Source organism: Canis lupus, chromosome 29 (genome assembly GCF_003254725.2).
Source record: "Canis lupus dingo isolate Sandy chromosome 29, ASM325472v2, whole genome shotgun sequence".
NCBI lineage: Eukaryota > Metazoa > Chordata > Mammalia > Carnivora > Canidae > Canis > Canis lupus.
The window spans coordinates 13,132,377-13,145,145 of NC_064271.1; the positions used below are offsets into that span (position 1 = coordinate 13,132,377).

General features: G+C 37.5%; 1 protein-coding gene and 1 long non-coding RNA gene across 4 annotated transcripts in view; one reads left to right on the forward strand and one right to left on the reverse strand.

The window, feature by feature from the left end:
- The window catches only part of NKAIN3 (sodium/potassium transporting ATPase interacting 3), a 612,786-nt gene that overhangs the window by 443,584 nt on the left and 156,433 nt on the right, over positions 1 to 12,769 (forward strand). For all 3 annotated transcript variants that reach the window (XR_003147623.3, XM_025477827.3, XM_025477828.3), the window contains exon 4: positions 11,969 to 12,166. Coding sequence is in view for 2 of the 3 variants with exons in the window: in XM_025477827.3 (XP_025333612.1) it covers positions 11,969 to 12,166 (198 nt within the window). In the remaining variant the exon portion in view is untranslated. The remainder of the gene's footprint in view (positions 1 to 11,968; positions 12,167 to 12,769) is intronic.
- LOC112678515 (uncharacterized) lies at positions 3,270 to 8,719 on the reverse strand. The gene is made up of 3 exons (XR_003147626.3): positions 8,184 to 8,719; positions 5,977 to 6,126; positions 3,270 to 3,487 (listed from the first exon to the last, which is right to left on the reverse strand). It is a non-coding gene; the product is annotated as an uncharacterized LOC112678515 (long non-coding RNA).

Consider the following 12,769-nt stretch of genomic DNA (forward strand, 5'->3'; position numbering starts at 1 on the left):
AAAGGAACAACTACTTTTCCTTCTATTTTTCAAAAATAATTCTATCACATTAAAACAAATATCTATTTTTTTCTTAAATGAGGAATTTTTCCTACCACAATTAAAAATAAGTAAAGTTATTCTTTTCATGTAGTGAACTTTGCAAAAAAAAAAAAAAGAAAGAAAAAACAGATTGAAAAGAAAATTTCCTGTTGCACCAATGAAGTAAAATGTGTGCATACATGCATATGTATGCATGAATTATGAATACACTACACTATAAATATAACACATTAGTGCCAGCATGAAACACAAAGGTAGCACAATTTTATGGTCTCAAAATCCTGATTAGCATAAAAGGCATAACATTGTGATCAAATAATTATTGATTAACACAAAGACAGAGAAGCCAGATGTGTTGAATGAGCTTGGTAATTAACTAAGTAAACTACAGGTGTTTAAAATTCATAGATTACAAATGCAAGGTATACTTGTTTTTAAAAAATCATCTGTTAGCAAATTTTAGTGTAGTCAGGTGCAGCAATTACATACCACAAATGTCAATATCTGTGAATGTACATTATACCTTCACAAATAATTAATATTTGAAATGTTTTCAGTGCTTAAGTCTTTTGACGCTTTTGGAGGGCTGTTTTTACAGAGACATCCCTGGTTCTGCCCAATTGGCCTGATCCACATCGAAAGTAGACAAACTAATATATAGGAATATGTGACTAATAAATTGACAACTAAAAATTAAATACAAATAGGATTAGGGGAACTTGCCTTTTTTTTATTCATGAGAGACACAGAGAGAGGCAGAGACATAGATAGATGGAGAAGAAGGCTCCCTCTGGGGAGCCTGATGCAGAACTCAATCCCATGACTCCGGGATCATGACCTGAGCCAAATGCAGATGCTCAATCACTGAGCCACCTAGGTACCCTGGAAACTTAACATGTAAAAGAAAAATGAAAGTTCTCTTGCAAATTGTAGATTTTTGTTAACTTCTCACTGTATTTTCCCTTCTCCCATTCACAGTGGCCCTGCAGTAAAAGTGGCATCATTTACATCATCTTTTTTTTTTAAAGATTTATTTATTTATTCATGATAGACATAGAGAGAGAGAAAGAGGCAGAGACACAGGAGGAGGGAGAAGCAGGCTCCATGCACCGGAAGCCCGACGTGGGATTCGATCCTGGGTCTCCAGGATCGCGCCCTGGGCCAAAGGCAGGCGCTAAACCACTGCGCCACCCAGGGATCCCCTACATCATCTTTTTTAAAGGAATTAATTATTTCTTCAGTCATTATTTGGAAACTCCAAGTTTTTGTTTGATTCCTTCTAATAGCATCAAAAGCACACACAAACGAATTTAAGGAAGGAAATTAGGTCTTTGGCCATGGTTCTTTTTTTAAAAATAGATTTTACTTATTTATTTGAGGAAGAGACTGCAGAGAACACAAGTGGAGGGGGGTGTATAGGGAGAGGGAGAGCAAGTAGCCAGATGTGGGGCTTGATCCCAGAACCTGAGATCATGATCTGAGCTGAAGGCAGATGCTTAACTGACTGAGCCACCCAGGTGCCCCAGCAGCCATGGTTCTTTTCCTCCTACTTTCGCACAGTGTCTCAATTATTTTAATTACACATGAGAAAGATTATTGATCATCTGTACACTACCTTTCTTAAGAAATGCATTTGAGGGGCACCTGGGTAGCTCACTTGAATGGGCATCGGATTCTTGATTTCAGCCCAGGTCTTGATCACGGGGTTGTGAGATCAAACCCTGCATTGTCTGCTTGTGATTCTATCCCTCTGCCCCTTCCTCTGCTTGCACACACACAATCTCACACTCTCCCTCTCTCTCTCAAATAAATAAATAAATCTTTTTTTAAAAATGCATTTCTAGAAGTTATGTCAATTCTAAAATGAATGAAACAGGGAAGTATGAATTTGAAAAATCCTGCAACTCCAACTTTCTTGTATAGAAAAAAAAGGTTATGAAGCTTTAGAAGAAACTCTGTGGTTTTCCAACACTTTGTAATTGCTGACTATAGAGACGATCCCTCTCCCCTGCCATTCTACCCATGTTCACCATCCCAACCTCCATCACATAGCTGAGTCCTGCCGTTCTTAGGACTCCACAGACATGGAATCATGAAATATATGCTCTATTGAGAGCCTGATCTCCTTCAGTTGACATCATGTCGGTGAGATTAAATTATGTCCTTGTGAGTATCAGCAGTTCATTTGTTTTTGTTGTTGTGTGGCTTCCATTGTATGAACATACCACGTTTCTTTATCTATTCTATTGCTGATGGATATTTGGGGCGCTTTCAGACTTTGGCTACAAAGAGATGCCTAGATTTTCATATGGGTTGTTGGTAGGTATATGCATTCATCTCTCCTGGCTACATATTCAGGAGTGGAAACAGTAGATCATAAGGCATACACACATCTAGCTTACTGGGGATACAAGACTCTATCCAAAGTAGCTGCACAAATACACACTCCCACTAAGCAACATAAGAGACACTTTGATGGATATGTGGTTGCTTTCTGGTTTTTTAAAGTTTTCTCAATTCTCAGCTGAAATTGTGACTCAAGCACCTAGCAATTAGATTTGTTCAGTCTTTTGATTAAAAATATATATATTGAGCTGTTGGCATGGGAAAACAGTGTTGATTATATTGGGTTTATCATCTTGTAGGTGAGTCAGAAAATTGACTATAACAAAAGAATGAGTCTTCATTACCCAAATAAAGATATAAAATTAGGTGGAAGAACTAGGCACTTGGGAACACATAGAAGAGTTATATTGGCCCAAACTTTCCAGGGGCCAGGGATGACTTTCTCTGCTAAAACCTAAAAATAAATGGGACTTGGCCAGGTACCCAGGTTGGGGAAGGGCAGATTTCAGTGACAGGAAAGCAGATGGAGGGGGAGAGTGAAAGATGATATTCTATGAAAGGGGATTAGGGTGTGTAGAGACCACGTTAGACAGAACAGTTCAAGGGGAATGGGAAGCAGGTCAGTAAGGCTAGAGCACGATTGTGAAGGGAAGGACAAGGAATCTGCAGAAATGATTAGAGGCAGGGGAGATATAGACCTGTCAAATGGGGCACCTGGGTGGTTCAGTGGTTGAGCATCTGTCTTCAGCTCAAGTCATGATCCAGGAGTCCTGGGATTGAGTCCTGCATTAGGGTCCCCACAGGGAACCTGCTTCTCTGCCGCTCTGGCAGTATCTCTCACGGATAAATAAATGGAATTTTTTAAAAAATGACCGCTCAAGTTGTCCCAAGAAGTTAATCTTTTATCTTTGGGAAGTGGGAAACCCTTGAGGTGTTTTAAGCAACTAGTGACACATTTGGGTCTAAAAAATACTGTTCTGGCTATAATAAAGAAAATAAAAATAAATTTGAGGAGAACAAGAGATGCCAGGAGGTGTATTTAGAGGTCATTGCAGTTGTCCCAAAAAAACAGTGGTTGGCCAGTCTAGGAAAGCGGCAACTGGAATGGAGAGAAATAGAATATTGTTAAAATTTGTATCTTAAAAAAAAAAAAAAAAAATTTGTATCTTCAAGCAGTATGTAATACTTAATAAAGTGTAATGACATAATCAAAATGACCAAATACTCATGTTATCACCAATGAAATAAAGACAAAACTTTTTCAACACAGTTAAACCCTTCGTTTACTGTTCCCTGATTCCTTTTTCACTCTATATTCTGCATTTGTTGTATTTATATGTTTATTTAAAGTATTACTATACATGTATATATACATTCCTAAAAGAATACATAGTGTTATTGTGTGACTTTTTAAACTGTATATAACTGAGGTCATACACTATTTTGTCCACAACTTGAGTCTTTTTGTGAACACTAGGTTCAGGAGATCCATCACTTTTAATATACATAAGCTTACTTAGTTTATTTCTACTTCACAAAGCATGTGATTGCATGAATATTACTTTATTAATTTCTGATAGACATTTAAGTTGTTCTCAACGTTTTACTGTTGCAACCAATGCTGCTAAGAACACTCATATGTACAGGTAGATATGTGAGCTAAGATAAAGGCAGAGGGGTAAAATCACAGAATCAAGAGGCATTCCCATTTTAAACTTCTTGATGTTTCCACACTATTCTATAAAAGACCGGAGCTTATCCTGCATATGAGTGGCCACCAAGCCACACCTGGACAATGACAAGTCATATTAAGCTTGGTCATTTTCACCAGGATACTGTTCATTTTATTAGAGATTTTTAAAAAATATAATTTGTGCTTTGTTATTCCTCTCTGTTGGATCTTTGATTTCTTTTTAATTGATTTCTGCTGTTAAATATTTCTGTATCCTTATTTTATTCTTTTTAAATACCACTCATCTTGAAACACGAAATGTGCTATATTTTTTGTTATATTTACCTCTATCTTCCATACAAGAATGTTAGCTCCAGCGGAGCAGGAATTTTTGTCTGTTTTGTTCATGGATTAATCCAGAACCCAGAACAGCTTAGGCATATAACAAATGTTTGTTAATTAAATATGTATCTATTCATCTTTTCTTCCAACATTTTTAGCTTTAACTTGTTATTCTTTTCAAACTTTTAAACTGGACACTTAGGTCATTTATTTTCAGCCTTTCTTCTTTTTCTACTATAAATATTTAATGCTATAAATTTTTCCCTGAATATCATTTTATGTACATTTCATAAGTTCCAAAATGTGATATATTTATTGTTATTATTATTCTGTAAGTATTTTTGACACTCAAATGAAATTTATATATGATGTTCTTTGGCACTACATGGATTAACTGTTTACCTAATTTTGTTGTTGTTGTTTACCTAATTTTTTTAATAACCAATTGCTAATCCTTATAAGCATCAAACAATTCTGTTAAAATTAGGGGAAAAAATTTAAAGCTGTTTTGTTTCTTCTATCTTTATTGCCTGACACTCTTCAGTAATGTAGAGCTTTAGTTTACAAACTTGGTTAACTTGATATAGAATTCCTACTGGAAAAAGGCAAAATAAATGCTTAATTCTTTCTCTTTAATTACTCATTTTTCAAGTGTGGTTATCTTTTTTAATTAACAAACTTTCTTCAGAGCAGTTAACAGCAAAATTGAGCAGAAAGCACAGAGGTCTTGTATAGTAGGTGCTTTAAATACTAACAATGAGTTTTTCTGCCTTTCCTTTTTGATCATTGTGGAGTCACAGATTTTCAGTGATTCAGTGTGTTTGGTCGGCCTCAATTATGATTCTTTCTAGTGCTCAAATTATTACAACTTCAGCCAGACAGACCCTTCATATTGGTTCCTACATCCTTTTGACATGACTTACTAATTTTTGAAAATTGTCTTACTTTCTAGCACAAAATACATTTCACAGTCTCCTTGTTCCCTCCTTGCACCAACACTGGATTTAGCATTTCTTCAAGGAATAACCTTTGTTCTTATTACTGGGGAGTGTGAACCAGCAGTGTTTGTTGCTACTGGAGTGACATTGCTTCTAGGCCATTTCAGTGGACAGAGATCACACTCACACACGCATACATTCTACATACCACTTTTACCCTCACGTCAGCTTCCCTCTAGCTGTCAGATCCTTCAGTCAGCACCTGGAGTTTGAAATCATTTTGCCATCATGCGATCTTTGCACTTGCAGTTCTATCAGCATGCAACACTTTCTCCAGATCTTCACATGTCTACTTCTTTCTCATCTAACAGATCTTAGCCCAAATATCCACTGTGGGAGAAGCTTTCTCTGGCCACCTTGCATACAGTAACTTCTTTCCACATCCAAGCCACTCTCCAGCACATAATCTCCTTTATATTAGTTTTTACAATGTATACTTATTTTTGCCTACTTCTTTGTTTACTTAATTACCTATCCTATCCACCAGAATATATGTTCCATGAGGGCAGGGATAAGATCCCTTATATTCAATATTACATCCTTATGCATAGCTCATATTAGAAACTCTGTAAATACCTGCTGAATGGACAGATGAGACTTCCTTGCTTCCTGTAGCTGTTCAATCCAGAGAATGAAGCCCCAGAATGAAAACAAGAGGCTTGATTACTTTTAGTTCTGCCTTTGGCCTATGACCAATGGTACAGAATTGAAAAATCCCAGGAATACCTAGATGTAGAGATGGGAAACAGGAAGTCAGAATGATCAGTAGCCACTTATTCTACAGACTCCTCTTTTCTTTTAGTTTTTTTAATTTGAGTGCAGTTGATACACAATGTTACATTAGTTTCAGGTGTACAACATGGTGATTGAACAAATTTATGCATTATGTTGTGCTCCCAAGTGTAACTAGCAGTTGTCATCATACAACACTACTGCAATATCATTGATTATATTCCTTATGCGGTGCCTTTTATTCCTGTGACTTACTCATTTCATAACTGGAAGCCTGTACCTCCCACTCTTTTTTATTCATTTTGCCCTCCCCTCATCACCACTCTCTGCCAACCATCACTTTGTTCTCTGTATTTATAGGTGCAGACTGCTCTTTACATTCAGAACCAGTGGCACAAACCTAAGTGATTATGACTCATCCATGGCTTGTACTAAGGATTCTTTAAGAAAGCACCAACAAATGGCAGATGCTTCTTGATGGAAGTTTGAATGAATATCTCTTAAACCTATCTTTAAGGACAACAACATATAATTGTTGATATATTTGAACTGGTTCCAAATCTTTGTATTATGTGCTCCAAACACTTATATCTCACTGCCAAGCACTGTGTTTACCCTTTATTCTATGGACCTACAGTACCCTCTGAAATGTTTAGTGCTTTGATGGAAAAAATAATAACTAGAAATGTGAGAAAGTTGTTTTAACTTGTCTAATTCATATTCTGAGATGAACAAATATTTCAAAAGAAGTTTCAACTGACATGAATTGTATCATATAAATATAAGCCCAATGCTAACTCTTTAAAATTGAGCAAAATCTATTTTGTTAAATAAATGTCCACTTCCAGATGGGCTGGCTTATGATAAGACATAGTAAAAAGACAAAGAAAGTGGATAACCATATAAAAGTAGATTCAATGACTTTGAGTCACAACTAAGGAAACAGGAAAAAAAAAAAGAATATTATTAGCAGTTGAGAATCCATTTCTAGAAGTAGAGAGGATTAGCTATAGTTTAATCAGACATACCAAGAAAAGCAGATGAGTGAAAGTACATATAAGAATAAGACAGACACTAACTCCTTGATTAATCAGAAATTATATTGGGGTATACTATAAAAGAAGTGAATATTGAGTTGACTCGAGTACTGTGGGTATACTTACAGTGAATGGGATGTAGGCAGGCATGTCCACCTACTCGGTTCAGAATATTTCAAAGAGGGCAGCCCTGGTGGCTCAGCAGTGTAGCATGCCTTCAGCCCGGGGTGTGATCCTGGAGACCCGGGATCGAGTCCCACGTCAGGCTTCTTGTATGGAGCCTGCTTCTCCCTCTGCCTGTGTCTCTGCCTCTCTCTCTCTCATGAATAAATAAATAAAATTTTTTAAAAAAGAATATTTCAAAGAATTTTGGAAATTCCTTTTTTGTTTAATTCAAGTATTTGAAGAAAACAGGAACAAGTTTGGAATTTACACTAGAGATATCAAAGAACTTTTAAACATTTAATACTTGCTTAAATAGATACCTGGGGAAAGCAGGTATTCTGAAATAATTTTCTTTTAAGTCATAATGTTGTGAGTGTGAGCAGATAGAGCTAATGTGTGGATCTCCATGCGCTAATGTTCTCCTTGCTCATCCTTGAAGCTACCACCCTGTGTTCTCACTACCTTGACTTTCAAATTTCATGAAGAAGGACACCAAAGTCTCTCTTTTCAGTCTCGTCCATTCCTTGTAATCCAGTTTTTCACTCACAATACTCTGCTGGTATTGCATTTTTAAAAAGATTATATTTATTTATTTATTTGACAGAGAGAGAGAGAACACAAGCAGGGGGAGTGGCAGAGGGAGAGGGAGAAGCAGGCTCCCTGCAGAGTAAGGAGCCCACCGGACCCTGAGATGATGGCCTGAGCCAAAGGCAGATGCTTAATTGACTAAGCCACCCGAGTGCTCCATCCTGCTATTGCATTTTATAAACTCCCCCTGCCCAACCAGTCATCAAATTCAGTGGTCCTTTTTTATTACCAGGCTTTGAGTCTATGGCATTACCACCTTACCTGATTCTCTCTTCTGTTGGCTTTGACGTGCTCTTTCAGGCTGTCCTCATGCCTCCCAAACCCTTCTGCTTTGGTTTCATGTTTTCCTCTCCCTCCTTGCTTTCTTCTTCTTTGTTCTCCAAACTGTCCCTTGGTAATCACTGACACTTGCATAAATACAAATATCAGTCTTTTTATCTTTTAAATTCTAAAGAAAATGACAAAAATCCCCGTTGCCAATTTTCTTAACCATGATGTGCTTAAATCATAACATAATATTCTAACTCCAAGAGGTGAAAGGGAAATGACATTGGAGGTACTTGAAATTATTTTGAAGATCACGCTGTTGATCTATGGTTTAGCATTAACCCATATATTTCAAAACTACAGGCTTTGATGTGGTAACAAAAAGCTTCAACAAAGTAAGTGATCTGTATTTATTTTTTTTTATAAAAAAACATTGTTACAGTTTTCTGTGCTGCATTTCCTCTGATGTGCCTCCTACAGGAAACTGAATTATCGAGTGGTAAAGTTTGTTTGGTTTTTTGGGTTTTTTTTTTTTTTTAATGTTTGAAATCTAGCTATTGAAAGGGATGGAAATCAGACACAAACTTGCAATACAATTTTATACCAATTATAAGTTGGAAGTTTGAACTTTAAGTATAATTTGATATTACCGATGTTCTCATTCAAATTTTAATACAGTCATTGTGAAAAACAGTACAGTTTATAAATAATTATAGTGCCAACAAATTAAGTGAGAACTACGCAGAGGGATTTTATTAGTGTAACAAATAAATATCATGAGTTCATAAATTTACTTTTGTTTTATTTGTGTAATATAAATTTTAGTCCAAGTCATATTGGAAGGAATTTAGAGTCCAGCAACAGAAAAGGCCACTGGGTAAGAATGCTTAAAGAGTAGAAATCGCTATGACTTTTGAGATCATGCTAGTTCATCCTGAACCTAATGAATTCTATTAAAACAGGAAATAATAGTTTTTCGGTTGTGATCAGGACTAACTGTAAGAGATTAAATCTGAGGGTCAGGAAAGGGAGCAGTCAGTGTGCAGTTTGCCTGCAGGTAAATTGCCTTGTGTTAAACGGAACTCACTAGCTAAAGCAATTATTTTTCGATAATATTCTCCCCTTCAGAGGGCACTGCAAATGATACAGGTGGCAAACCAAGAACAAAAAAAAAAAAAAAAAAAAAGATGTAAAATACTTTAGTATCAATAAAGTGCTGTAACTGTGAAGGTAACTGAATGATATGTGTAACAAACCAACAACCCAAAAAAGAAAAAAAAGTTGTAAAATGTTTTAATAGCGAGATAATCTGAGGTATACTTACAATAGTAGTTTTGTTACCAACCAGGATCCTTGGGCTCTCCAAGTAATAGAAATTGACGGGAGGCCAAGCAGGAAGTTCCAAGCAAGGCTTTATATTGGGGCTTATACCCCAGCCCAAGGGAGACAGCAGAAAGGAAAGTGTCCTTCAGACTGGGTTTCAGAACAAAGGCCAGGAAAATTTTTTTAAGGAGCTGAGACAGGAAAAGACTGACATTCAGGCATGTAGAGATGGGAATTTCTTGGCACCTGCACACTTGCATGTGCCATGATCTCATGCTTCTTCACTCATCATATGTCTAATAAGCATGTTAACCCCCCACACACACACATGATTTTTAGCATCTTACAAGGGGGAGGGGAAAGTTCAGTGCTGGGACCCACCTTGCCACAGACTGGTTTGGTCTTCAACAATCTCCCAGTGGAGTCCCTCCTTTGGTGAACATCCTGCTTCCTCATTGCTACCAGATAAGCTACTCAAGAGGTATAGTTTCCACTATTGAGAAATGCTGGATTTCATGGGCAGGGCTGCCCTGTCTCAATTTGAATTCCTTGAGTTGAGGAGAACCTAAAACTGCAGAGTGGCTTTGCCTACTCAGATGAACTGGACGCACTTCTTACCTCATGGTTCATGTTCATATACAGCAGAGAATAACAGGGGAGAGTTTGCCCATTGTCCTTACTCAAAGAGGTCTCACACTGGTTGTTTTCAGCCCCCAATCATATATATGGAAGGGCTTTCCATCTCTTTTTCCTTTAATATTTTATTTAAAAGCAATTTGCCAATACATAGTATAACACCCAGTGCTCATCCCATCAAGTGAAGGGCTTTCCATTTCATACCAGGTGCCTCTGTGTTTTCACAGTTCCAAAAATCAATTTCTGGTCCTTAGAATTTCCCTGTGCCATTGAGATAGGGACTGTCCTCATCTCACTGAGGTAGGGATGAGCATCATTTGTGTTGTATTAGGCTGCTCCTGGGCTTCTGAGCCAAGACCACCACCCCTTGGCAGTAGTGACACCAGAGCTTGCTCACGGTGGTGGCTGGGAAATCCAGAAAGGCTGACCCTGCTCCTGTGGCTTCCCTGCAGGTGCAGTGTCCTAGTCCTTGGGCCCTCCTGCCCTCTCTCCATCATCACACTTCCTCCTTCTGGCTCCACCCTGCAGCTGCAATTTTTAGTTTTTTTGTGAGGCTATTTGTGAGCCTGGCTCTTCACTTATGCTTTTCAATCTATTGTTAAGGGGAAAACAGTATGATCTTAGTTGTACAAGGCTGACATTCCCCCCAAATTACTAAAAGACATCTTTTGAGGATTAAACACCTGGGCTGTTGTTTCTGCTAAGAACTCCTTAAAAAAAAAAAAAAAAAAAAAGAACTCCTGAAAGCTGTTTTGATATGTAAATATCAAGGATTGCCTTCTTTGTTCTTTTGCTGGAGCTGTCAGTGGTATTTTCTGGAAACAATTGAGGAGAAAGGACCCAGGCACCCAGGCGGACCAAATAAGCAATTTTTAAAATTTATTCATTAAATTGGACAATTTATTTTACCTCTCTGTGACTTTATTTCCTTACCTGTGTTAGTTTCTTATGGCTGCTGTATAACAAGATACTATAAACCTGAGGTCTTAATAGAAACTTATTCTCACAGATCTGGAGGCCAGGAGTCTGAAATCTGTTTCACTGCTCTGAAATCAAGGTGTTGACAGGGCCATGCTCCCTCTGGAGCTCTAGAACAGAATCCTTCCTTGTCTCTTCCACCTTCTAATGGCTGCCAACTTTCCCGGGCTTTTGGCCACGTCACTCCACTCTCGGCCTCCATGGTCTCATTGCCTTCTCCTCTTTTTTTGTGTGTCTCATCTCCCTATGACTCCTTTTCATATGGATACATGTGATTGCATTTAGGGCCCACTCAGAGAATCCAAAGAAGGTCAGATTCACAGATTCCAGGAAGTAGGACCTGAATGTCTTTTGGGAGGACTATTATTCAGCCTATTATAAATTGGGTTAGTAATAGTACTTGCATGAACATTAAAGGATATAATATATGAAAAATGCTTAAAACTATGTCTAACATGCAAAAAAGCACTCATTATATGTTAGACCATGATGGTGATCCCAACGATGATGAATAGGAAAATGCAGACAAAAAGTTTCAAAATGAACAAAGTAATTTTTAAAATGAACATACATAGGTGGTCTTGTCTCTGGATTTTTGATGTGCACTAATCTTAAATTGTTACTCTTCAAAGGACTTTATCTCTATATTAAACTATTATAATCCAATAGTTTAGATATAAGGTATAAAGAGCCATTTGTGGTTCTGCCTTTTGTTATTTTTCACTTGAAATTTAAATCATTTCAATAATTTTGTTCATCCTAAATTCTTCCTAAGGTTGAAAATCAAAGATGTGCTATGATAGGCTTGTCTTTTTGTGTTCTCTTGTCTTCTGCCCACCTAGGATACAGATCTGATGACATTCAACATTTCTGTACACCGGTCATGGTGGCGGGAGCATGGGCCTGGTTGTGTCCGAAGAGTGCTGCCTCCGTCAGCCCACGGCATGATGGATGACTACACATATGTCTCCGTCACAGGCTGCTTTGTTGACTTCCAGTACCTAGAGGTCATCCACAGTGCTGTCCAGATACTACTCTCTGTAAGTAGCATATTTGTATTGTTGCCTAATCAAGACTCTCCTTTATGGCCATTTTGTAAGTAAACCTTTTGTCCACATCCATCTGGTAGATTATGCCTTAAATAAGCACATGGAGAACATCCTTTAAACAATGGAAATAGTAGCAAGTATGCTAATATCAGCTATACTTAATGAGGCTACATCTTTTCCTCTTGGTATCCAGGTACTTTGTTTTAGAACTAGTTAGTGATTATAGTTTCTAACTTAATACAGAATACACACCATTCAATGAAATAGCATCGCTGTCCCCCAGAAATAGCCTTGTACATTCTCTACTTTGGGCTCTTCTACTTACACTTCTGCTTCTACTTCCAAAGCATTCTTACTAATGCACATTAATTCCAGAGAAAGAAGGATGCAAACACACCCAATGGCCTGTTCAATCTACTAAGCCTCATATTTCAAATAATAAATCCTTAAAAGACAAATCCCACCAAAGAGTTTTCCACATTGTGTTGCCTAAAATCTGGTGTCAAGACACACTTCCATATAAAGGAGCATAGAGAAGAAATGGCTTGAATGGACCACATAAGGTTCATGTGCTAGGAATCTGTTCATTTTTTT